General features: G+C 32.2%; 3 protein-coding genes across 3 annotated transcripts in view; 1 reads left to right on the top strand and 2 right to left on the bottom strand.

Moving 5' to 3' along the window:
* The window catches only part of LOC133191655 (tyrosyl-DNA phosphodiesterase 2-like), a 507,986-nt gene that overhangs the window by 319,584 nt on the left and 161,896 nt on the right, over positions 1–26,506 (top strand). The gene's annotated exons all lie outside the window — the stretch shown is intronic.
* Positions 1,187–2,878, bottom strand: LOC133191552 (perlucin-like). The gene is made up of 5 exons (XM_061327299.1): positions 2,839–2,878; positions 2,534–2,643; positions 1,932–2,028; positions 1,474–1,684; positions 1,187–1,227 (listed from the first exon to the last, which is right to left on the bottom strand). Exons 1-5 carry the CDS (start codon positions 2,876–2,878, stop codon positions 1,197–1,199), a joined length of 489 nt encoding a protein of 162 aa, XP_061183283.1. The 3' UTR covers positions 1,187–1,196.
* Positions 10,788–17,082, bottom strand: LOC133191425 (uncharacterized). Its single transcript, XM_061327184.1, has 6 exons — positions 17,048–17,082; positions 12,827–12,904; positions 12,425–12,446; positions 12,272–12,325; positions 11,099–11,218; positions 10,788–10,965 (listed from the first exon to the last, which is right to left on the bottom strand). Exons 2-6 carry the CDS (start codon positions 12,890–12,892, stop codon positions 10,925–10,927), a joined length of 303 nt encoding a protein of 100 aa, XP_061183168.1. The 5' UTR covers positions 12,893–12,904; positions 17,048–17,082; the 3' UTR covers positions 10,788–10,924.

The raw sequence follows: 26,506 nt of genomic DNA, 5'->3' as shown, positions 1-26,506 counted from the left end.
CCGGGAACATGAAGACTGCACGTATGACATATGTTTAACGTAGGTCGCGGGTTTGCGGGCATTTTAAAAATGTCCGAAAACATACCATTAAAATTAGCTATATGATTCCTCTACCTTTGTTTTACATTCTCTGAAAATTTTATAAAATTCGTCTGCATCGTTTTTATGTAATTAAATCCCAAAGATGCCATTGTTGTAACATTTTCGACGTTATTGTATTGAATTATATAGGAAAAACGTCGATTTCGGCTCGTTTTCAGGCAAGATTTTTTTTTCAACAAATATCATTAACTTTTAAATGGTGCAGTCGAAACTGTTCCCCCTTTGGTATCTTAAAATATAATTGATTTGAAATAAATCTATGTGAAAAAATTAATATGTCTTAGGGTTTGTTTTCTCGTAATATAAATGTAGATAATTGCTTTTATATCGCAAAATTTAACATTTTTAAGAACTACCTCATAAAATATTGCGACGCCACGCTTGACGTCGTGAATATCGATATGGTATACAGAGCAAAAAAACAAATTAAAATATTTTTAATTTACGTCTATCTGCTTTGACCCACGAATCGTATCATAATAATTCAATAGCAATGAAATGATTCCTAAAACGGGTATGATGTATCTCCGACTTTTGAAGGACAACGCGCCTGCACACAAAGCACGCATTGTGACGAAGTATTTATAAACGTAAAAGGTTACTGTCCTACCAACCCACCCCACTCCACCCCCTTTTCCCCAGATTTAGCCCCGTGTGACTTCTTTTTGTTCCCAAAACTAAAATTCCACCTATCTGGAAAAAGATATCACGAAATACCCTTGGGTCTGCAATTTGTAAGTATATGATGGGTGTCCCTATTTAGGAGTATGAAAAATGATTCCAGAAGTGGATTGATCGTCTAAAACAGTGTATCCAGGCTAAGGGTGAGTACTTCGAAGGGCAGGAACGAATAAAAGGATCAAGGATTAATAAATGTGGGCAAAAACAACAAAGTGTCATTATTTTTGGAATATCCCTCGTTTTTTTATTTTGTTAAAGAACACTACGAATTCATATCAAAATTCATAATAAAGTTTATTTTCAGTTAGTTATTCAGAAGTATTGTATGTGAACTAATTAATATTTAATATGAAACTCAGTTATCAAATTATCATTATAAATTGAATGTTTGTGCTCTTAAGCTAATCATGATTTCAACCGATGACATCAGTTTCATCGTCTATTCTGGAACAGAAAGGTAGCAAAATAGATATTTGTCATAAAATTTATCATCATATTCTAATTTTTATTTTTTATTTATTTTATTTTTTTTTATGCTAATATTTAATAGTTTTTTTAAGAAAAAATTAAAGTAATACACTTAGCCTAAATTCTCTGAATCATTTTATTTTCACTAAAATATTTAAGGTAGAAAAGAAGACTCATCAAATCAGAATTTTCTGATGCAAGTGAATTATTCTAATAGCTTACGCTTTCTCGCATATAAAATTGTTAGCATCATTGCATGAACCATCGTCCCAATGAAATCCATACGGTCCATACAATTGTGCACAGTCCTGATGATGATGTACATTGTCTGGCTGTCCGGGATTCCAGTTACTGTACGTTGGGTTCGACTGAGTAGATGTCCATACCCAGTCTCCTTCTACCAGGATGTCAGAAAGTCCAATCCAGTATCCACCTAAAACAAAGGTCTAACAGAGTTTATGACAAAATCTTCACATGTACGCACGTTTAGACATGTACCTAAGAAACAAGCTACAAAAAAAACACTTGTTTGCAACCAGTTTGCCGCACAATTCTTGTAAACTGTGTAATATGCGTCTTTGTGAAGGGTAGGTAAAATCAATATAAAGTAAACAAGAAAAATAAATTAGTTAATCAAATTTTCAAATTTAAAAGACAAATTCAATTGCATTACTAGTAACCTGTGGCTTTGCTGTCTGCTAAATGTATGCGAAGGAACTCGTCCTCAGTAACTGATTCAATTTCCACCAACTTTGCATGGAGGACATTGCAATATGACTGAAATTATAAAATAAAAGAAAGATAAAACGTAGTTTATCTGCTTTGACAAGAATACAGAAGTACATCAAGCTAGAAGGTCATGCCTATGATGGTTGTCTGTTAGGTCTTAACTGGTCACACTGATCACGTGACAATTTTGTTAGAGGCTTTTACAGGAAGTAAGACATGCTCCTAGGTTTCAGTAATAGAAGGAGGAGCAGAAATTTTTCGAAATTTTCATTAGCTCTACCGGGATGAAGGTAAGCAAACTCACACTTACGATAATTTGAAAAAAAAAATTCTTATGATCGCCTCCCATGGTATAGTCTCTTGTATATTTTCAAATCGATAAATCTTTACTCATAGCCTACACTTCACAGCTACAGATATTACTGAGAAAACAACACTTATTTCGGTTGTAAATTTAAAGTTTTATCAATATTGAATTATCTATGTAGCACTAAACCCACTCAATGAGCGAAAATCTAAGAATAGTTTCTACAAAATAAATAAAAACTCTTACCATTGCCGTCATCCAGTCTTCTGGGGTGTCACTGATAAACACGTAACAGGAGGACCCACGGCTTATCCAGCCATGAGGACAAGGAGGAGGTTGAGAGGAGACAATGACAACTTATCCATAATATCAAATAAAATAGAAATCATTCTTCAGTTTCTAATTCAACATTCAGATTCTTTATTGTTTGAAGTGTTAGGCAATATACCTTAATGTCACCTAAAAAAAATTTCGTACAAAGATACATGTACTAAAAATTTCTCAATTTTAAATTTAAGAATTCCGAAAAATGAAGAGAATACAAGAATTACCTGCACTCAAACCAAGTATCGTTATAATTGTTGGGGCCATCTTTCCGTAGACAAATATAATGACAATAGCTGTTTCTTATCTATCACCGAAATCTGCTAAGGTCAGTCATGTAAAAGTATGGATGTCATATACTCCAGTATGTGAATACTCTATGCAGCGATTTATTTACAAGATGCCACATGTAGGTTGTAACATTTCAGTAATAACTTAATTTAAAATATTTTAAATACCATAATTTGAAAGTACCATTGTCACCTGCAAATGGATTTATGTGTCCCAGCTGATTCGCAAGAGCTTGTTCTACCAACGAACAATTACTAAAACGAATCAAGTTTTTGACAAATAAGTAAAAAACAAAAATATAAACAGTCCCGTTTCAAGCCAATACTTTGCAAATTCTATCGTCGATACTATGACCTTGTCTTCAAATAAAATCTATCATTACGTCGATTGTTGACTGACGTTTTTACACATTGTTAGGCCATTATTGGGATCGGCTTCGGTTGATCCCAGTTGATTCCATATAAGGCATCCAGCAAATTTAACTATCTGCGGACACATTAAGCCCTGCACTGCCCTAAATGAAGAAATATTAATATAAACAGCACAACGTTCAACCCCAGATTGGGTTGGAAGTGGATATCCTCATAAAAGTGAATTTCTTTGTGCTTTCCATATTAATATTTCTTCACTTAGGGCAGTTATATTATTTTAAGAGTTGTAAAATATGCTTTATAGCATAAAGAAAGTGGGTATCCTTATAAAAGTGAACTTCTTTATGCTTTCTACGGAAAAGAGTGTAATCTTTGTGGACTTGTTTATGTTGGTGAAACCAAGGGATCACTTAACAAAAGAATATCAGGTCATAGATTTCAGATAAATAATGGGGGTCAGCAGCTTTTATACAAGCATTGTAATTTACCTGATCATTCTATTTTGTCAATGAAAGTTAGAATTCTAGAAAAGATTTACCACCACACAAACAGTCCATCACTGAGTACACCTTTCCGTAGACAACGAGAAGAATTTTGGATTAGAAAACTAGGAACAGCCTTTCCCTATGGATGTAATGACAATGTCGATAGTGTTGGAAATCTTTCCAGTCCACAGTGTAGCAATGTAAATGTAATGGGACTTTTTAACCATATACAGAGACGTAAGCGTAGTCATGGGCATCGGTCTTACAATAAACCTTTAATACACGATGTCTCTTTTGATTCATTACTACCTTACGTTAATCAACAGTAAGGTCTACATCATATTCGCACCAAACTTTACTCTGTCTCTTTGAAACTTTTAAATAGTCTTCTTGAAAAGGTCAAGGAAAGTCCATTTTTTGATTCCTCGACACCAAAATATAGGCTCGGATCTGTCATTATGGATATTGCAAATCATAGGCTTTTTCAACCCCCACGTTTTACTAAAGAAAAGGCAGCTAAAACAATCCGTTTTTTCCTTAAACTTCAATATGCCAACAAAGGAATTGACGCGGTTAATATAAGTAATATTCTTAATCACAAAAGGGTCCAGTCTTGTATTCCACCATATTTCAAGTTAAAGACTACACCTTGTATTTCCTACAAATATACATTGACTACTCCTTCCAAACTTTTTAATTACAAGAAAACTTTACAAGGCCTGGATATCGAATATCTGAAACATAATCCTCCATCGTGTTCATGTTCTTCTTCACCCTATAACTATAGTCCTGCTGGACACGTTATTACTGGTGACGTAAATATATAGTTAATAATGAGGACCTTAGATCACTCATTTTAAAAGGTCCTAAATATAGGGAACCCCGATCCTTCAACTGGCGTGCGTCGGAATTTCATAAATATTATGGATTCTGTAGAGGATTACGCCAGACGATGGGCCAGACAGGAAAAAGAAGACCTTGACACTTTGAAAGAATGGATTAAATGTATCAGATGTATGTTAAAATCGCGCATTAAAAGATTGAGGGGCAATATGAGAACCATCTATCCTTCTGTATTCAATAATCCAGAAGTGATTATTATAGATTATTATATGATAGATTACATGATCAGTACGTACTGGTCCCTGCTGACAAAGCAGGTAACAACATTGACTTTGTTTGTAAGGCTCATTCTATTAAATGTATTTTAGAGGAACTTGGATTTAATTCTACAAGTGGTAATCTAACTTATTCTCATAGTTCCCTTTCTAAGGAAAAAATTCTTCAAAATCATATGTCAGTTTTGAATATTTTTTATATTCCAAACATCCAAAATGAATTTGAATTACCATATGTATATTGGATTCCGAAACTTCATAAAAATCCTTACAAACAAAGATACATAGCGGGTTCTAGTAAATGTTCAACCAAGCCTCTTTTCTTTACTCCTCACTAAGAAATTAACAGTAGTGAAGGAGAAACTTCAAGAGTACTGTACAACGATATATTCGAGAAGTGGTGTAAATCAGAGGTGGATATTTAAAAATTCCAATGAACTTTTGGAAAATTTGAAATCACAAGATTTTACCAAAATCAACAGCTTAAAAACTTACGACTTTTCAACTTTATACACAACCATTCCCCAAGATAAATTAAAGTGCAGGCTTTTTGATATCATTGACATCTGCTTTTTCAATAAAAATGGAACACGTAAATTTACTCACCTTGTCAATGGTCATTTGCAAAATTATTTTGTTAAAAAACATTCTGATTGCACACACAAGTACTCTGAAGTTGACATTAAAAAGATGCTTGAGTTTCTGATCGACAATATCTATGTGGTTTTTGGAGACCAGGTCTTCATGGGTACCAATTGCGCCCCGTTATTAGCAGACCTTTTTTTATATTCATATGAAGCAGAATTTGTCCAAAATCTTATACGTGAAAAGAAGAAAACACTTGCTGTGGCCTTCAACTCGACATTTCGATATATCAACGACGTATTGTCAATTAACAATGGTTATTTCCATTCTTTTGTCGATACGATATGTCCTGGTGAACTTGAGATAAAAGATACCACAGAGTCTGACACGTCTGTTTCATATTTGGATATTTTACTTGTAAAAGACGTTTTGGTAATCTAACAACCAAGCTTTATGATAAACGTGATGACTTTAACTTTTCAATCGTCAACTTCCCTTACTTATGCAGCAATATACCTTCATCACCTGCACACGGGGTTTATATCTCTCAGTTGATTAGATACGCAAGAGCATGCTCTACATATGTACAATTTCTAAAACGAGGTAAGTTATTGACAAACAAGTTGATGAAACAAGAATATCAGCAGTCTCGTTTAAAGTCATCATTTCGTAAACTCTATGGTCGATACAATGACCTTGTCAGCAAATACAATTTATCATTGAATCAAATGCTGACTGACGATTTTCATACTAATTGTTAGGCCATTATTTACACACTGAATTGTCGACGGATTTTTCGCTTATTTCCCGATCTTGACAAGGAGCACACGGCGGATGTGACCGGTCTGCATGGGATGCTCACTCCTCCATGGCACCTGATCCCACCTCTGATGTTTTGGAGGTCCGTGTTTGCTCTGCTCCTATTTTGTATTGTTTAATGGACTTTTAAGCTTGAATACTGTTCGATATCTCCATATATTTCATCTATGTTTTATATTACTTCCCTCAGGGCAGTTTTGCTAGTTTAAGGTGCTTTATATATATATATATATATATATATATATATATATATATATATATATATATATATATATATATATATATATAATAATAATAATAATAATAATAATAATAATAAAAATGCTATTGTTCGTCGATATGTACAGTTATTATGCACTTTGAAAAAAATGTGCGATAAATTTGGGACAAAATCAACCAAAAAAAATTTAAGAGTGTATATCGACATTTTTTTTTACCATGGAGACGCTTACTGCACTTTGAATGAAAAAGAAAATGTATAAAACAAAAATTCTGGACTTAGATTTTAGTAATGGACAGTATTATTTTGTTGTATTACTTTCGAAAAACTGAATTGATCTACCTTCATCGAGAACGAGAAGAAGACAGGTAGAAGGTTTCTCAGACCAATTTTTCATCTTTCCTTCTCAAATAAATGTATTTACATAACTGGTACGACAGTGATATACTGCCTCTCAATAAATTTGAGTTTAAGTTAAATAGATGAAAAAAAATTGAGATAACCTTTCCTGAAAAAAATAACGCACCCTATTATATTTAAGAAGAGAGGCTCAAAGGCCATATCGCTGATCTAAGCAACAATAGCCAACTGACTATACTTTCACCAAAGTATCTTTACAAAATAAAATACAATACAAATAAAAAAAATTGTAGTGCATAAATATTTTTTTTTCATACCTCTTAATATAATCAAATAAAAGTTTCAAAGGCCACCATATTGTGCGTGAATAAACATTTTTTCATACTTCTAAATACTTATCAAATAACTATAAAAAGACCAGCATATTGTGCGGTAAAATTATTTTCAATGAGCATACAAACTTGGACATTTTGTCGCATTTCTCGTATCCCTAAGGATCATATTTGAAGAAACAAACTAGAAAATTCTAAATACAATAAAAAGTATAGGGTAATCCTTAGTTCAGTGGATTTTAGTTCATTTAAAATTAATAAAGTTCATTAATGTTCATTGCCATAAAAATCAAACAATTAATGACCTTTACTAAACTGTACTCAGATGTCCATCTGTCACCATATCTGATAATCTCTCTGTAAACATTACATATATTTGTCCCTCCAGTATTTATAAAAGACCCATTTCCCTTTTATAACATTTACGAGAACCTTTGGGAACAAGACAATCCCTAAAAATCTTCTAACGTCTATATCTCAGATCCTGAAGTGACGTCATCTCCGAAAAGTTTTCCAACCAGGTTCAAATAATTATTTATCATACCTGAAATTTCCAAGAATATTGACTAAGCCATGAACATTTTTTTCAAAGTGCGTTGATATGCGTTGATATGGTCGATATTAACGCACTTTGAAAAGAAATATATTTTTCAAAGTGCGTTAAGTTGGTCCTACCTAAATTTAACGCATTTTGAAGAAAAAACATTCTAAGTGCGTAATTTTTCAAAATGCGTTCTAACACAAATCTTTTTCCCTAAGTAGCTTATATTCTAAGAAACTGTTAAAGCTTCACCTTTTTCATTAACCGGATAATTAGATAATTGAAAATTTGATGGTGGTTGAAGTTTTTGGAAAATGTTTAAAGAGTAAAATTGCATTATCTTAGGAGTTGACAGTGGTTGTGAGTATGAGAATAATAAGCGGTAATTGATTATAGGGAGGTAACTAAAGTATTAAGAGCTGTGCTGATATTTCAGGTGTTCAATTTTCAGCAATTTTCAACCACTACAATCAACGCCTTTAATGGATTTTTTTCCTGTGAATTGCTATCCTCCAAAAATCCTATTATATTTTAAAAATTTTATATTAAAATATATCTTTTTCTATATAAGACCTAACCCTTACCCCCCTATGTTAGCCATATACCGAACCTGTGGGCATGAATTGAAAGAAACTGAAACGATATACTTTATGATTCTTTATTTGACTTATTGTGTTCCCTTTTTTATTTTTAAGAGGAGAAAGATTTTTCCTATATTTTTCGATGAAAATATGATTCTCTGTTAAGGACTGGACTCAATAGCCCCTCCGCTATGATTTGAAGGAATTAGTATGGAATGTAAATCATATACGATTCCAATTTTGATGCACCAGATGCGCATTTCGACAGGTTGTGTCTCTTCAGTGATGCTCAAGCCAAAACTTTGGAAATCCAAAATATTTAAATAAAAAAGACTTTGAAGAGCCGAGAAAAGGTGCCAAAGACTGGCGCCAAATACGTCGAAGGATCAGAACTATGCATGAGGGAGATCATCCTTAATTTTGAAATAAATGTTTTAATTTTACCACAGTAATTGAATACATAGATCCGTATTTTTAAGCTAGTACCGAAGTACTTGGCTACTGGGCTGTATAGACCCTCGGGGACTAACAGTCCACCAGCAGAGGCCTCGACCCAAGATCGTTTTTATAGATTTAGCTTAATGTGTCACTGCTGTTCTGGGAGATTGTCATGTAGATTTTTCAAAATCTATTCCTATTTAAAATATTATCCCTATTAGTACAAATCTTATGCCCAGGGCTATTTCGAACTTAAATGCAGGTTATCTGTAGTTTTGAAACCACATTATGAAAATCTGGTCTATCAAAGCATATCTGGATATATGTTCACAAATGGCATTGGTTCTCAGAACAATAATAACACAAAAAATAAAACTGAAATCCAAAGAAAACAGAATCTTTTTAAATTTGTCACGGATCTGTATCTTGATTAAGCTCTTATCAGGAACTAAAATACAAAGAGCCATTCATCAATACCCTTTATACTTTGATACTGTCACGTAGCCTTGGGAAAGCCTTTCAGAACCCAGCAAAAGGTAAGGACGAGATTCTTTATTATAGATGAAAAAGCTGACAAATAAAACGCATAATTCTTTAGAATCTTGTATTTAATGCATACTTAATAGAACAGAGTTATTCATTTCAAAATAATAAGCTTTTTATTTTCTTCATCATAATTATGCTATAAAAGATCTACCGACTGAGATTGCCTTCGGTTTGCAGATTTTCATATCATAATGAAATGTGAAGATAACGAACAGTTATCATTCTCAATAGTCTTCCTAAACCATTCAAATTATGTGCAGAGCCAACTAGGACATCTGAAAACAGAGGTGGGATCAGATGTCATAGAGAAAAAGCATCTCTTGTCTACTGGTTACACCCACCGCGTGCGCCTTGTCATGACGCGTAGGTAAACGGAAACATCTGTTGTCAATGCAGTGTGAATTTTGCTTTAGAAAAACGTTATTTATTAAGTACACGTTACATTAATATTAACGGGAAGATCCTTTGTCAATTCAGTGAGAAAATAGTGGCCTAATCATTTGTATGAAAGACCTTGGCCAACAATCTACATAACGACAGACTGTATTTGCAAACAAGGTCATTGTGTCGACCACAGAATTTGAAAAATGTTGACTTCAGACAAGATTGTTGATATCCTTGTGTAATCCACTTATTTGTCAATAGCCTTCCTCGTTCTATAAATTATTTGTACATAGAATATGCTTCACAGAGAGAAAAGCTCCACACGCAATGATAATGGTATATTGTTACATAGATAAGGTAGGTTGACGTAGAAAAGTTGAAGTCATCATCTTTATCATAAAGAAATACATATATTAATGTATTCCACTTTACTTCCTTCTATCAAGTGCTTATTATGATGAAATATTGACACTTTTCTGGCCTATTTTAGTTTTAGGCTGACCTAAAATAAAGTGCATGTATATAACCTACTAATGTTATTACCAGAGTATAATAACACATGTATTAGTGGTGTTCATGTAATCAGGGTGAAGTAAGAAAATTTAATCTGAGGAAATACGATTTTTATAAGTCTTGACGTCAATGGTTAAGTAATAAGAGACAGGTTTATAAACACACCCCGAGGTTTTTATTGCCATTATTATTATTTTCGGTGTTAAGCTTGCTCTTCTGACAAAGGAATTTATTTACAGAATTTAATCAAATTGGTCCAGTTTCTGCTTTCTTCAAGATTCTATACAACACTGTACTTTTAATATTGACCAGGGCTTTTAATAGATATAAATTTCAAATGTAATGAAATTTAAATTTTTTTTTACTAAAATTGGTAATTAATGTTGGAATTGTTTTTCAATTATATATTTTAAAAATATGCTGAACGGCTGAATGCAAACTTGCTTAGTGTAATAGAAAGTAAACTATCTTTGTTAGTGTTTATTTTTTCAAATACTCTGTAATCAAAATAATCATAACTGTACCGCAAAAAAATAAGTCTGGCGGGCTTTAAAAGTAAAACTTAATGTGATATTACAAGCCATTTATTTAAAATAAACCTTAATTATTTTAACTGACAAAAAACCATAATAAAATCCACAATCAAATTAAAGTATATTTTGAAGCAAACTCTTCACACATTGACATATTTTGGCTTGTTTGTCCTCTTTAAAATTTTGGTCGTTGTCGTCATTTTCGAAATGATAGGCACATATCAAGCAGTCCTGAATCTGAAATATAAAATGCGTAAAGTATAAAGCAATACTATGCCATACTATACGAAATCAATAATCGATATTTAAACATTTATAAAATCATTTGTGAATAAACACTGTACATATAACTTGCATCAAGAAAGTGTACCTTTTAATGTTAGAAAATATATGAAATCGTCCATTAATTTGGCTCCAATTTCATCATCAGATGCATCACTTTGTTTGTTATCAGATGCCGGAAAAAGTTCTTGCTCCAAAGTAGAACTTCCTTAAAACGAATGTGGTAATTTACACAGATTTATCATTACATTTAATTTGATAATTCAAAGAAATCTGAAAAAAAACTTGTTTGCCCTAGAGTCAAAATTATATAAATCTTTGGACCTCTTCACAAAAATTCTTACTATTATGATAAAACTTGTAGACTGTAATTTTTCGATTTTACATGTACATAGAGGATATTCAATGTTTTGTAGATGAATATGGAATTTATTTCACGAGTGGGACAGGATTTTTTGATATTTTCACGAGTGCGAAGCACGAGTGAAAATACAAAAAAAATCGTGTCTCACGAGTGAAATAAATTCCATATTCATCTACAAAACATTGAATTTTCTGTTTATTACATTTTCTTTGATTTTCCCTTTGCCTCTGTCTTTTCTTAACACAGTGTCATAGACTTGACGTCATAGTTGAGCAGTTGAAACGTCATAGCTTAGCAGTTGTTTGATTGAAAACATTACTTCGCATGGATTTTAGCAACATATTTGCAGTCTTAGCTCTATCAAGATGCTTAGTTACTGTCTCTATCTTATGACAGGCCAGAAATTATTTTTTACTTACTTTGATATCCTTTCACACTGTGAGAGAATATCATTTTTGGTATCCTTTCACACTGTGAGAGAATATCACTTTTATTCAATAAATAAATCACAGTATTTCACTGTTGAAAATGTAATAAATATAATTATTTCTCTCTAAAAGATTATTCAGAATATATTCTAATGCAGTAGAACAATTGATCTATTACTTAATACTGCTTAGATACCACATGTTGTAGGAGAATTTGACAGTTTGGTTTTTATTCGTCGTAAGATATTTTGTGAAAAAAGTTGAAAGAAGAATATGCAATTAGGTTTTAACACTAAGTTCACGATTAAATTATATTTCTATCGTTAAAAAACAACAAAAAAAGAGAGAAATTTCAACATTGTATCAAAATTCGGTATGTCCATGAAATGATCTCACGAATTAAGATTAGTTTGTTATTTACATCATCCCAATATTAAATAAGAAAAAGAAATTAGTATGATATACATACTGATTTTTCTGAGCAATGGAGACACGTTTATCTTTGAAGACCCATTTCTGAAATCTAAATTCATCTGGTTAGATTTACTTATATTTATAAAAAAAAAAAAACCAACAAGCTAAGTATCCAAAAATACATTTGAGAAACATTGTATTAACTTACTTTTCGGAGGCTTCAACAGTTTCTAGAAAAAGATAGCATTCGTTTTAATTAAATAGTAAATAAACAGCTTAATTTATTTATGTTTATGCATGCACGTCATATCCAGAGGGAACTTTCTTATTTCAAAACATCAATACACGAACTTTTTATGAAACTTAGATAGTTCATAGAGGTAAAATTATTCGCAACAAAACAAAAAAGGAAGTTAAGAAAGGTGGGTTTTAAAGGTGGTACGTTCTTGGTAAACTAAAAAGAAGGAATTTCAAAAGGATTATTATTTGAATGTTAGGCTACAGATAATGTTAGGCTATAAATAATGTTAGGCTATAGATAATGTTAGGCTATAAATAATGTTAGGCTATAGATAATACTTGAGATAATGTTGGTAGAAAGAATACTTACGTCATGTTCTCCGTCTATAATTAGGATTGTAACTGAGAGGACAGCAAGAGAAAAAATGGCTTTCATCTTCTGATTTACCTATGAATTTGACCATATATTGAGATCATAAAATGTATTAAAATCATTTTTAAAAAGTCTTCTTAAATTGTGAATTTCACAAATATGAACCAAAAGATAAACACATTTCGAAAAGAAAAATTGTATCGTAACGTTTTGAGGGTCTCTCTCTCTCTCTCTCTCTGTGTGTGTGTGTGTGTGTGTGTGTGTGTGTGTGTGTGTGTGTGTGTACACAATTTCTTAAGAAATTAAGGAACTCGTAGACTGACACAACAAATTTTTTACTCCTTTTTATATATTTTTTACTTTAAAAATCGGGGGGGGGGGTTCGAAAATTTTAAAGTTTCAAAAAAATTATAAAACACTATGGTTATATCTCATACTTTAATTACATTTATATAAGTTACGAGGACAGGGTGCACTTTAGTTTTGTGTATTTGGAGGATATTTGTTACATCCTGTGATATTGCAGAATGTCTTAATATCCGAAAACAATTTCAACATAATGGCAATATATAGCATCAATATTAGGCTAGAAAAATAATCATTATCGTCACAAATTCCTTGTTTTCTCTGAGGCAAACCATCCTAAATATTCGTCAATGGATTAGAGTACCAGATTCAACTTCAAAGTCAAGCAGGAAGCATCAACGATAGACATTTGACACTACGCGTAATATGTCGATTTCAGATGGAGTAAATTGACATTTGTAACCTAAAAATCTGACCTAAAAATTATAAATGTTTTATGTGATTTTGAATTGACAAACATGAGATTAATTCCTCCCTTTTATAAGTGAAACCTTAAAGACAAAAATCTGAATAGCACTTCAGAAATTTTAAATTCTTTCATCCTCTGTTTAAACATTTAAAATCTTTGTTAGGAAAAAAGATCTCACGAATTCCACATTCCTTGTTTGTTTGTTGCATACGTAAATGATTAAGAAGTTAATAAAGAATTATTTTGCATTATATAGGCAAACGGATCGATTTCGATGTGTCAGATTTGAATGTGTGAATTGTAAGTATTCTTTTCTGTACAAAATACCAAACCCATGGTTAATCATCAGAGATGGTCGGAATTTTTGCTAGTATGTACCTGGGGCCTTACCTTATAAAGTCTTGTAATAAAATCAATTATGTCAATGTAAACAGGCTGCAGTTATCATAAGGAAATGTGTCTCTATAATAGAATTTTATTTGTATATAAATGTTTAGAATTATTATTATTAGATGCCTCAAGAAAGATTGAAGTATTTCCGAGAAAAGCTATATAATTTTTATGGAGATTACCTTAATAATTTCAATCTTAACCCTATAAAAATCTCTGAAACCAGAAATCTCTAAAGTGATTGTAGCACTACTGGTCTACACTTATAATATTCAGGGAAACGTTGCACCTGTACTGTAACACTTTTGATTTATTTATTTAAGTGTTTTGTAACACTTATTGACTAAACTATGTATCTTGATGTTTTCTGAAGTTCTATTTGGCTTTATTTAAACTGTTGGAGGTGTAGCAATTATTTGAATCAGAGATTATTCCCTTTCATTATAATAGCAGCATTATTCTCTAAATATTATATTATGGACCTTGCAATAAATTAATTTTGTACAAGTTTTATTTGTCTGAGCTACACTATAGGAAGGAATAATTCCACACATTACTCTACATTTACTTATCATGTCCACAATTTGTTGTGAAGATGTTTCTGTCTACGTTGGTGTTGTGAATGTGTTCCGCGTGTTATCGGCTCAGACTTAAGACCTGCCTAACCTTCCGCTCTTGGCATATTTCTTCCTCTTTTATCACTTATAAAGTAATTACACTGTTACGTCATAAAAATCAATATGTTATAGCCAAAACGGTATTATATAGATTTTTTTTTTAAAACGACTTACTTTCAGTGGCGGATCCAGGAATTTCATAAGGGGGGGGGGGGGGGGGCGCAGTAGAAGGCAGGAGGGTTCTGGGGGGTTATATTGAAGCCCCCAGTGGGTCAAGGGCAAAGCCCTGATGGGGGTCCGGGGACGAATTCTTACAAATGAGAGGTGTTATTCTTCCTTGATTTTAATATAATGAACATATAAGTTCTACATGGAAAAAATTCAAACGGGGGGGGGGGGGGGGGGGGGCACGCCCGGTGTTAGACCCGCTTTTGACTTTTGAGTTTAAGAAGTACCTTTAAATATGCACACGAGAAGCTTTATATATATGCATATATCTAAACATATGAAATCCAAATCTAGATAAAAAACTCAAACTTTAATCCAAAGCGCTCTGGTCCCATACGTTCTCTGGTACATTTGAAATTATCATACATATGTATATAAAGGGGGTCTACTTTTTTAAAGACAGCATGTTATGAATTACATGTGTTTCAAAACTAAGATTGTTCTTAAACTTAAACGCTCAGTGCATGCCGAAATTTTGAAAGAAGTAAAGTACATACCTAACCTATTTCAGTAAAAGTTGTAAAGAACGTACACATTTATTTTAGCGAATTTACGGATATAGCTTAGTTTTTTGCTATCCCTGGCAAAAAGCTTAACAATTCCTTATAAAATTCTACGGTTATAGCGAACTTTTATATAACGAATTTACAGATATAGCGAATTGATATTGTGTCCCATAGAGGTTAAAAGTAATAATTTATATCTTTTACAGCGACTTTTTTCCCGCTGTCAAAATTTAAAATATTAAACAGACATTGTTTGTGAAATTGTGTTAGTAATACTACGGAAAGACTTTAAATTAGCCATGATACATGTATGCAAGCAATCGATCAAATGCTTCTTTACATGTAAGAGAGGGGGTTCTAATAAGTTTAAGACATTAAGATGCTGTATTTTACAACACATGGAACTACCTTAATAAATGATTTGAAAACGGTTTTACGCACTTCCTTAAAACAGATACAGATTAGTTCAAATTATATAGAATCACAGTGAGGCATCAAACTAGGTAACTACTACTATAAAAGATATGACTTTTGTCTCTGAAACTCCACTAAAATTAGGACCTAGATTACATCTCTGCAATAAAAGGGGTAGGCAGAAGGAGCACGTTTTGAAAGAATTTTATAAAATTATACTATTTTAGTAACCTTTACAAATCGCTCATTGAAATAAAGAAAACTTATAAATAGAATTACGTTTTATTGACATCGCACTTTCGGGAAAAGCAGAGTATTGAATTATTTTTTTTTTTTTAGAAATGTCTATATCTTTTGTAATCAGACATTACCGGTCATCGAAATCATTGGAATACATAATTATATGTCCTGAAGTAAGCTTGTGTTCCAAGTCTTTTTAAAGGGATCAGAACTGTAGGAGGAATAGCATACAGACACCTCTGGAATTTTCGTGGGTCCGTGTTTTATGCCCTGTTCGCAGATTTGTATTGTTTGTATTTTTTCTAAGATCGATCAATTTTAGTTATCTTCGCCTTTTTTTATCATAGATAAAGGATCGACAGGCAATTATTAAAGTAAAAGTTCATTCGATGTTCTACTACTAAAGGTAAAAAAAATGATATCATTTTTAAAATTCAAGTGTATTTTGGTTGTGATTGTATGCTACTTAACCAAAAATACTATTGTGTTTAGCAGTGGTTCTGTAGTTATTTTTTATGATCCCCATTTTTGTGCCAGTTTATATTCGTCATATTATGAATAAATGACATTTTAACTTCTACATTATTTGCCTGGTTCTGTCAGCTTTATAAAAAAAATCAGTTCTCTTACCAAGGTTCCTCTTTAGATTAATGGAACTTTTTTTTTCAAATAGCAAAAGATGTTTGAAAATTTGATTCATAAAACCTTATTTTTTATAAATATATGTTATTAATTTAATCGCTATAAATTATTATTAAGAATTCTTTTTTTTTTTAAACTTAAAAAAATTGTTTCGTTTCCTCGAAATTTAACATATACAAATTACACTAAGCTAAAAACGAATAATAAACAAAAAACTTTGGAAAAATTACAAAATTATATACTATTGCTCATTTCATGTTTCATTTTTTTTCTTAATTAACCAATTCAAATTTAAACTAATATAATCATTATCCTTATGTTTTGTTTATACCCGACACAATAATATTTATTATCATTCGTTTTTAGTTTTGTAAAATCCTAAAAATGTATTGCTATCCTTACTTACCTTTACCCTGTTTATCAATAATCAAACCCGGTTGCCGTGTGATGAAAAGCTTCTTCGAATAAAGATGCTAGTGAAAGGTGCAAAGAATTTATATATCGGAATGTTCGATAATTTGTAAAAGGGGGAAATTCTTTCTGTACAGCTGTATATATAAATCGTCTCTGATGAGATTCTAAATTGTGATTGAGAAATCTGTCAAAATCAAGAATCAAAATTAATTCTTCGCATGCAAAGCCAATAATATTTTCTTTGATATCGGATAATGCATAAAAATACTTGAATTTAGCCATTGGTTCTCAAGAAGAATATTTTTCATTTAAAAAGTAAAGCTTTAAGCACATGAATGATATACCTTTATAAGTGTCTTGTATGATGTTTCATCAGCAGATAGTGATTGCCATGTATAATTTATACTTGAAGCCTTAAGAACCACCGAAATATTGAAGAAAAAAAACAAATTGCGTGGATGAGGATGAATACCATGGGCTGTGACACTTTATGTGTTTCTTCTAGGAAATACATTTTCTCTATTTATTTTGGCTTTACATTTTTTTCTCTTTTTTTTTTTTTTTTTTTTTTTTTTTTTTTTTTTTTTGATCTAATGTATGAAAGGTCTGTGACAGTTTTCAATTGAGATAGCGATAATGTTTGTAGCTTTGAATGAAGAGAAATAGGGAATTTATAAAATCATGCAATGTTTTTGCCATGTGAAAAATACAGATAATCATAAAATTGTCAAAAGCACACGGATATTAAAGTTTTTCCCTTACAATTTACTACATGTAAACATAACTATGCAAATGACTACTTAATCATCTCTTCACTTTTCCTTATAGATTAAATAAGGGAAATATGTATTTAATTTTTTTTCACAAAAATTTCCTCTGTAATTCTGTCATATTGAATAATGTGAAATATATTTTAAACAATGATTTTTTATTGCTTCGTTGGTTTTACATTTATTTATTTATTTACATTTGAAAATTCAATGAATGTGTTGGAATTTTGCGAATGATAACAATCGACTTTTCAGGGATACCGAATTAGAAATCTCCAAAATATTTATGTTTCCTTTTTTTTAAATCCCCTTTTTCATTTGCATATAACATTATTTTGTCTATATCAATCGCAAATATTTAATGGACTCATTAATGCCAACTTTTTACAAACATATATCTCGGGAGAAAAGTTAAACCTATAGGAGACTGCAAGGACTGAGAATGATTACAATAATCAATTGATAAAGAAAATCGGATAGAACATAATCAGTTGTAATCTGCACAGAGCCAGTACACACTTCGGGATAGCATTGGCAGTTTCATAAAACCGTGGCCTGACGTAGGTCATTAAAGATTTTGTATTAGTAAAAGTTGGAGGTGTCTAATTGCTTTTCGTATTTCTAACCGAATTATGGAAATTGCAGCTTACGAAAGACACCGATCCAAAAGTTATTAATTCAATAAAGTTATATAAGGGTTTTTTTGATACCTTTAAGGATCTGTATTGATACCCAAAAGCAATCTTAGATTCAAAACATTTTCTATTGGCTTCTTGTTTGGGGAGGGTGGCGTTGTCATGTCACGATTTTTTGTTAAGTATTTTGTTATAGAAAAGTCAAGGGCATACTTAACGTATGAACAATTTCTAAAACGAGATAAGTTATTGACAAATAAGTTGATAAAACAAGAATATCAACAGTCTCCTTTTATGTCATCATTTGGTAAGTTCAATGGTCGATACAATGACCTTGTAAGCAAATACAATCTATCATTAGGTCAAATGCTGACTGACGTTTTTCATACTAATTGTTAGGCCATTATATACACACTGAATTATCGACGGATTTTTCCGTTATATACCGATCATAACAAAGAGCACACGGCGGCCGTGACCGGTCGGCAGGGGATGCTCACTCCTCCATGGCACCTGATTCCACCTCTTATGTTTTTGGAGGTCTGTGTTTGCTCTGCTCCCGATTTGTATTGTTTTAATGGACTTTGAGCTTGAATACTGTTCGTTATCTTCATATTTCATAAGAGAGTTCATAATTGTCTATATCTTACACAAGAAAACATTTTACTGCTGTTTATTTTGCATGATTCAAATAAAATAATCATTCACGTCAGTACCTGTTCCAAAGCATTTGTTTTATTGCTTAATTTGTGTTCTGTTGCTACATATAGAGACCTTCCATGAATGTGTGCATCACTGATCGTTTGTCACTATTTTGGATGAATAAAGTGTTACAAACACTTATCTCACTATGTGTATTGCAAATTTAAAAAAAATTAAAAATAAGTAACAAACTTAAACCAGAGGCTGGGTAAGTTTTTGTATTCAGATGCACCTGATCCCGCCTCTGATGTTTTTGGAGGTCCATGTTTGCTTTGCTCCCAATTTGTGTTCTCTAAATGAACTTTCAGCTTGAATGCTGTTCGTTATCTCCATATTTCATGAAGCAGAATTTATTCAAAAACTTCTACACGTAATGAGGAAGTCTCTTATTGTGGCCTTCAAATCGAGATTTATATCTATGGACGATGTTTTATCAATTAACAGTATTCGTTTTCATTCCTACGTTGATTCGTTATTTCCCTTTGAAATCGAAATAAAAGTTACCACAGTCTGTTACCTACCTGGATATATTACTAGTCTAAGAGAAAAACATTAATGGCAAACTATCAACTAAACTTGATGACAAACGTGATGACTTCAACTTTCCTATCGTCAACTTTGCCATCATCACCTGCATATAGAGTTTATGTCCCAGTTGCTTCGATGCGAAAGAACACAGTTTTGTGTAAAAAGAATATCATAAACGAGACAAGCTACTCACAAATAAGTCGACTACCAGGGTATCTCCTTTAAAGTCACACTTTCATAAATTCTATGGTCAAAAATACAATCGAATGTTGACTGACGTTTTCATACAAATTGTTATACTATTACGTATTTTCACACTAAAATGTCTACGGATTCTTCCGTATATCCGATCATAAGAAGCACACAGCAGGTATGACCTGCCGACAGGAAATGCTTACTCCTCCATGGCACCTGATTCCACTTCGATGATTTTAGAGGTCCGTGTTTGTTGTGCTTCTAATCTGTATTATTTCAATCGACTTTTGAGCTTGATTACTGTTCGTTACCTCTCATATTTCATGAAATTAATTATTGCTGATACAATAATTTAGTAAATTATATATGGATACCATATCAACCTGTAACAGGAAAGGAGAAAAATGCGACGGGGCAGACCGGGATTCGAACAGAAACCTCTTTGAATCTCCAGTCAGGTGCTCTACCAACTGAGCTATGTGGCCACCGGCGATCGAACCCGTCTGACCGCTATATTCCTTTCTCCTTAAAGGTCTTCGGTCCCCGAAGACATCAAACCTCTCTCTTCCTTGGCAGGTCTTTAACCTCTCACTTCTATGGCATGGCACGGCAAAAAATGTAACAAGAAAGGTGAAAAATGCGACGGACTAGACTGGAATTCTGACTCGGGGGTCCGAGACATGTACATTGTATTTCGAGATGGACCGTCAACACTCGTCAATAACTTCCTTTAATATATAAAAATTGATATTGTTGTACTTCTGATGTAAAGTCAACAACAATACAGTGTCTCATTTGCATATTTTTTTCTGGAAGCCTTCAGCTATCAATAAGTGTTGGATTCTTTTTTTTTTTTAGATTCATTTCTAGGTAAACAAAATATCTAAAGGTTTAAAAGAAATGTCTCAATATGAAAATATCAATTTACACCCTCTGATGGTACATATTTTCGTCCTATACATATTGTCGCCGGTGATAATATACCAAACTGCACATACATGTATTGTCCATCCGTTAGGATTTTAGTAATACGGACATGATCATTATATCAAAAATAGACATCTTGAGTTTTCAATAGCTCGTATATTCATTGAAAATGAAATCAATGCTTTCTGTGGTTGACATTTTATGCTGTGGCCTTCAAATCAACATTTAGCTGTATCGACAATGTTTAATCAATTAATAAAATTACTTTCATTCTTACGCCGACTCGATATATCCCAGTGAACTCGAAATAAAAGACACTACAGAGTCTGTTACATCTTCTTTCATTTTTGCATATTTTACTGGTTAAAGACGAAAATGGCCTACTAACAACTACACTGTATGACAACCAAATGACCTCAACTTTTCCATCATCACCTACCTGATCAATACATGGGCTTACGGCGGATTTGACTTGTCAACAGGACCGTGCTCCCAGGGGTCCGTGTTTTACCCTGTTTATGATTCGTTTTGATTACTGGATTTATGAGATTGGTTACCGTTCCTTATCCTCACCTTTTACATATAGCTCTAATGAAGCAGCTGCGATAAAACTCCAGATTTAATGTAAGTTACACTGTCAAGACGGAACATGGTCCCAATAACATGATTGAAATAAATCCGTGAAAAAGACGAAGAATTCTCTCTCTTTCTCTCTCTCTCTCTCTTCATGACCTTCGTAAGACATTCTTCAAATATTGTTTCAGGCTATACCAAATCGCCAGCATTATTCGGCGATATGTAAGGTGTATTCTGCCTATTCTGCAGAGGATAAGAGGCTCGTTTCGGTACTTATTATCATTGTTGTCCATCTGTACCAATGGACGACAATATGTGCAATAATTGACGATACAAATCATCTCTGGCGACAATAGGTAAAGTGCAACAAATGTATCGTCACGTGACCTTTTTTATTGTAGGGGATATATTTGTATTCTAAGTTTGCTATATCAAAAGAACCCGACCCGATATACATGCAATAGTTCACTTTTCAAAACATGTGCTTCTTAACATAGATATAATACATTATTTCATGTATGAGCCCAGAGGTAGCAAAGGTACGATAATTAATATAGGTTATTATTTTTTTTCCAACAAAATAAATGTAGCTATTATATTCTCATTGAGAATTTTTATGACGGACTGAAAATGTTTTCTTTCAAATAGTTAGGAAAAAGACGGTTTATAGTTGCTTGATTTAATTCTTCCAATGAACCATAACATTCCTTTGCTAGAGTATGAAATGCCATTTTGCATTCAAATGGAATTTGATCAAATTGATAATGGCAAAAAAAATAATTCGATCAAAAACTAAAACTTTCATTTCCTTACAAATGTTTAAACATCAAATTAGATTATAATAGGGCACAACAGGTGAAGAAAGTGAAACAGTGTATTATAAACCTTTTTTAATCAAACTTTTTTATTAGTTATTATAGATACTATGCTCTGGCATTCTTTAGCTAATCTGTATTATGAAAGGTTGCACTGACACAGCACCCAATTTATTGAATGCCATGAATGACATGTGCAGAAGGAAAAAAAAGTCAATAATATTTCAAATGCATTGCCCCGATTGCCTGCATTAAACAAATAAAAAACAGTTCCACAAGAAAATCATATGAAGTGAAAGTTAAAAGCAGCACATGTAAGTGCATATGATATGACTTTTCCCATCAGGTAAGTTAGGCTAAGATTGAATTATCACCAACGACCACTTTTCTTCTGCTCACCATTTTCTATATTCATATTTCCTTGTCGTGACAGCCTTTGCAGTTTTTTAAGGGGGTGGGGTTCATATCTAAATGATACCGTTTTGATAGAATTTGCCAGTTATATGTGCCTCTTAGCCAGCTTGTCTTTTTTTAATAAATCAGAAAATAAAAACTTTTTTATTTATTGTCCTCAATGAAAATGAATAACAAGGAAGTCGCAGAAATGTCAAATTTTTATCTAATTTGGCGAAGGACCATATCGAACTTTCATCTAAAGCAGGTGGTTGTGTTTGTACATTCGGAATATATGCGGTTTCCGTAAATCATTACATGTGTCTCTTTGGGATAAGGATAACGTAGACATTAACCAATTTTAATTAACAGGAGAACATGTAGTGAATAAGATACTTTGTCGTTGCTACAGCACTGAACGTGAACATGCACGATTATCAGACGCAGTCTTCTCTAACAGAACAGAACGAGATTACTATTATTGTTAAGCCGATCACTCATAATCCAATGCGTTGTATATAACTTCACACATTAACTGTCAATCGATCATGATTATCATTTTTCTACCTTAAGTAAAATTAGTCTGATCCTCAGGTTCTGATAATCAGCAGTTAAGTAATTGAAAATGCTCACAAAGATGTCACAGAATTCACAAAGTAATTTGAATATACTCATGTTATAGATATGTTCAAGCCTGGGGGGATATAGTGATGGGGGTGTTCCTGCTTCCGCACGTCTTTCCGTACGTTCGTAACACTTAGTAGCCCAGTTGCCTGCGTGGCGCAAGGGTTAGAGCGTTCGCTCTAGACTCGCAGAGTAAGGAGTTGATCCTAACGTCGCGAGTTCAAATCCCACTGCTGGACGTGGAGACCGGCCCTTCGGATGACACCGTATAAACCGATGTCACGTGTCGCAGTAGGTGATGGCACGAAAAAGATCCCTCACTGCTCAATCGCCCTAAGTGACGAGTATAGGTCTAAATTTTCAGCCCTCTAGCGGCAAGTGGTGGCGTTTCAATGTGAGTGAAAAATTCTCAAAAGTGACGTTAAACAAAAAACAAAACATAGGGGCCTATCTCTAATCCTCAAATCCTTCTATATATTAATGAAGCATCTTTCTTACATATTGCCATTTTTATTTTGCCTTTTATTTTATGTTCTGATTGGACAGATATTTGGGGGTTCCAACAGCAAAACTTTGTGAACTTTGCCATTTTATTCACATGGAGTCGGAGGATACCATTTTGATTGCTGAAGTGCTCACAGTATCTTTAGTTTCTTCAAAGTTCATCATCATTGTTGATCATTTTTATTCAGGGAAAATTATCTACACAATCTTAAATATGTTTAAGGAAACGTGATAAAAACGTCAATTTTATATTTCCTAATTGGAAATTGCTCAAGTATTTTTAGGATAAAAAAAAAGAACTATAGATAACCAGGCATTTGGAAAATTGCATATTTTTTAAATAATAATGCGGTATTTCAGTTCTATTAACTTTAATCTATTATAATAATATATAGGGTAAAAAAGCACGGCGTCATTGCAAGATGTTACAGATTACTTCAAATTTCAATTCATGCTAATAAACATTGGTATATGTATATAAGGCAAGATGAAAGGAAATTCGATTTCTTAAAAATTCCTCCAATCTAACAAAGGGAAGTAATATTCAGAGTCATTTATCTAGATTACTAAAAACAGGGAACTTTTGAATTACTAGTATCCCAGGTAAATTTTATTTCTTTAACTCAAGACTATACTTAATCTCATTAAGTGACAGTTCAATAAGGGCCTGTTAACGCACAAAACACCAGATTAGGGTTAAGTATGATCTTAAAGAGGTTTGCTCCTCAGCTTTTGAGAAGATTTTTGTCTTGACCTCAATTTAAAAAATTCTACATAATGTTTTAGCTCTACAATGCTAATTAAACTATTTTCAATTAACGAGGTTCGCTCCTGAGCTTTTGAGCAGATATTTCAAAAATTCTGCATCATGTTTTAGTTCTTACAATAAATTTGGATTCCACAATGCCAATTAAACTATATTCAGTTAAAACTTCTTGATTAAATTCCATACCAAAAGCATTAAGTCAGGAACTATATTTTGTGGCGGAAGGTTGTTTAGAAGAAAAATGATCATTTTTTCTCTTTCGAAGTATTTAAAGTATGTTAAGTTTGGATTCCTATTTTTTCATGCAGTCTGCACACAGACTGTTTCATGCTGGTCCTAATTTATATGTTATCATGAATTCTATAATCATATTTGATAAATTTAGCAAATGTATTGTGAAAATCCAGAAAAAATAGCCCTAATTTAAGCTTAAAATTAGCACTATTTTAGTAATAGCTAAAAATAACATCACAGACCCCCACTTTTAATTTTCTTTTCTGTATATGTAAGATACTTTTAACCATTCTTCTTAAATTCAGTAAAATGTCATTACTTTCAAATGATTTCATTGCTTGTTAAATTTTTAATGCCAGAAAAATATTTTATTGAGTGCAAAAAGGTCAAATAATTGAAATAATTTTAAAATTTTTTGTTGTAACAAATTTTAATGTGTCTATTTAAGATGAAATAAGACTGTGTTTGTTTCCATAATTTAGTGAATAAAAAATATTGGAGGGAAAACTTTAAAAATTGATTTATGTGTACTTGACGTATTTACAGTGCAAAAAGATCAAACTAAATGCTCTGTAGCGCCAAAAAAGCGCATTGACCCAATTTTTTTTGTTTTGATTTTTAATTAAGCTATGTGTGTAGATTCTAAAAATATACTTGATAAAAAATTCTCATTACTTTTGATGGCAGGATCCAACCTCCTTAAATTACATACCGAAAACATTTAGTGAGGAACTATATTTTGTGGTGGAAGGTTTTTTTTAAGAAGAAAAAGATCAATTTTCCTCTTTCGAAGTATTTACAGTTTTGTTAAGTTTGTATTCCTATTTTTACATGCAGCCTGCACAAAGAATTATTTTGTGCAGTGAAATCTTCAATGCTGGTCCTAAATTATATATTAAATTAACTGTCATGAATTCTTTCATCATATTTGGCAAATATAGCAAATATATCGTGAAAGTCCTGGGGAAAAATAGCCCAATTTAAGCTTAAAATTAATACTTTTTTAGTAATATCAAAAAATTAACATCACATACCCCCACTTTTTATTTTCTTTTCTGAATAAATAAGATAATTTTAACCATTCTGCTTAAATTCGGAAAAATGTCATTACTTTGAAATGATTTATTGCTTTTTAAATTTTTTAACCCAGAAAAATAGCATTTTTTTGAGTGCAGGAAGGTCAAATAATTGACTATGCGAAGTAATTTGAAACTATTTTTGTTGTAACAAATTTTAATGTGACTATTCAAGATGAAAAAAAGACTGTGCTTGTTCCAATAATTTATTTGGATAAAAAATATTAGAGGAAAAACTTTGAAAAATTGATTTATGTGTTAGACTTAATTACAGTTCAAAAAGGTCATATTAATTGCTCGGTAGTGCTAAAAGAAGCGCAATGACCCCATTTTTTGTTTCGATTTTTTATTAAGCTATGTGTGTAGATTCTAAAAATATACTTGACAAAAAATTCTCAATACTTTTGAAAACAGGATCCAACCCCCTTAATACATCTATTTCAGTGTTTTCAATGTGTATGTGGATAAACTTCCAATTTCTGACATCGTCTTTCAAACAACACTGCTTTTATGCATTCAAAACGATAAGAGTATTTCATTTTGCATGGGTCTCCCCACACAATACAAGAGGTTATTGTTCTTTACAAAATTCTTAAAATATTTTTTTCTCTTTTATAATCCCATGAAAATTTTGACCTCATATTGTGACCTTACCCTAACTCTAAGGTGTCTCTGAATCCATACAACATGCCTAACATGATCTTGC

This window comes from Saccostrea echinata, unplaced genomic scaffold, assembly GCF_033153115.1.
Source record: "Saccostrea echinata isolate AGI-Se365-2 ecotype Australia unplaced genomic scaffold, CSIRO_AGI_Sech_v1 ptg000023l, whole genome shotgun sequence".
In the NCBI taxonomy this organism is placed as follows: domain Eukaryota; kingdom Metazoa; phylum Mollusca; class Bivalvia; order Ostreida; family Ostreidae; genus Saccostrea; species Saccostrea echinata.
This window is presented reverse-complemented; position numbering and strand designations above follow the sequence as displayed.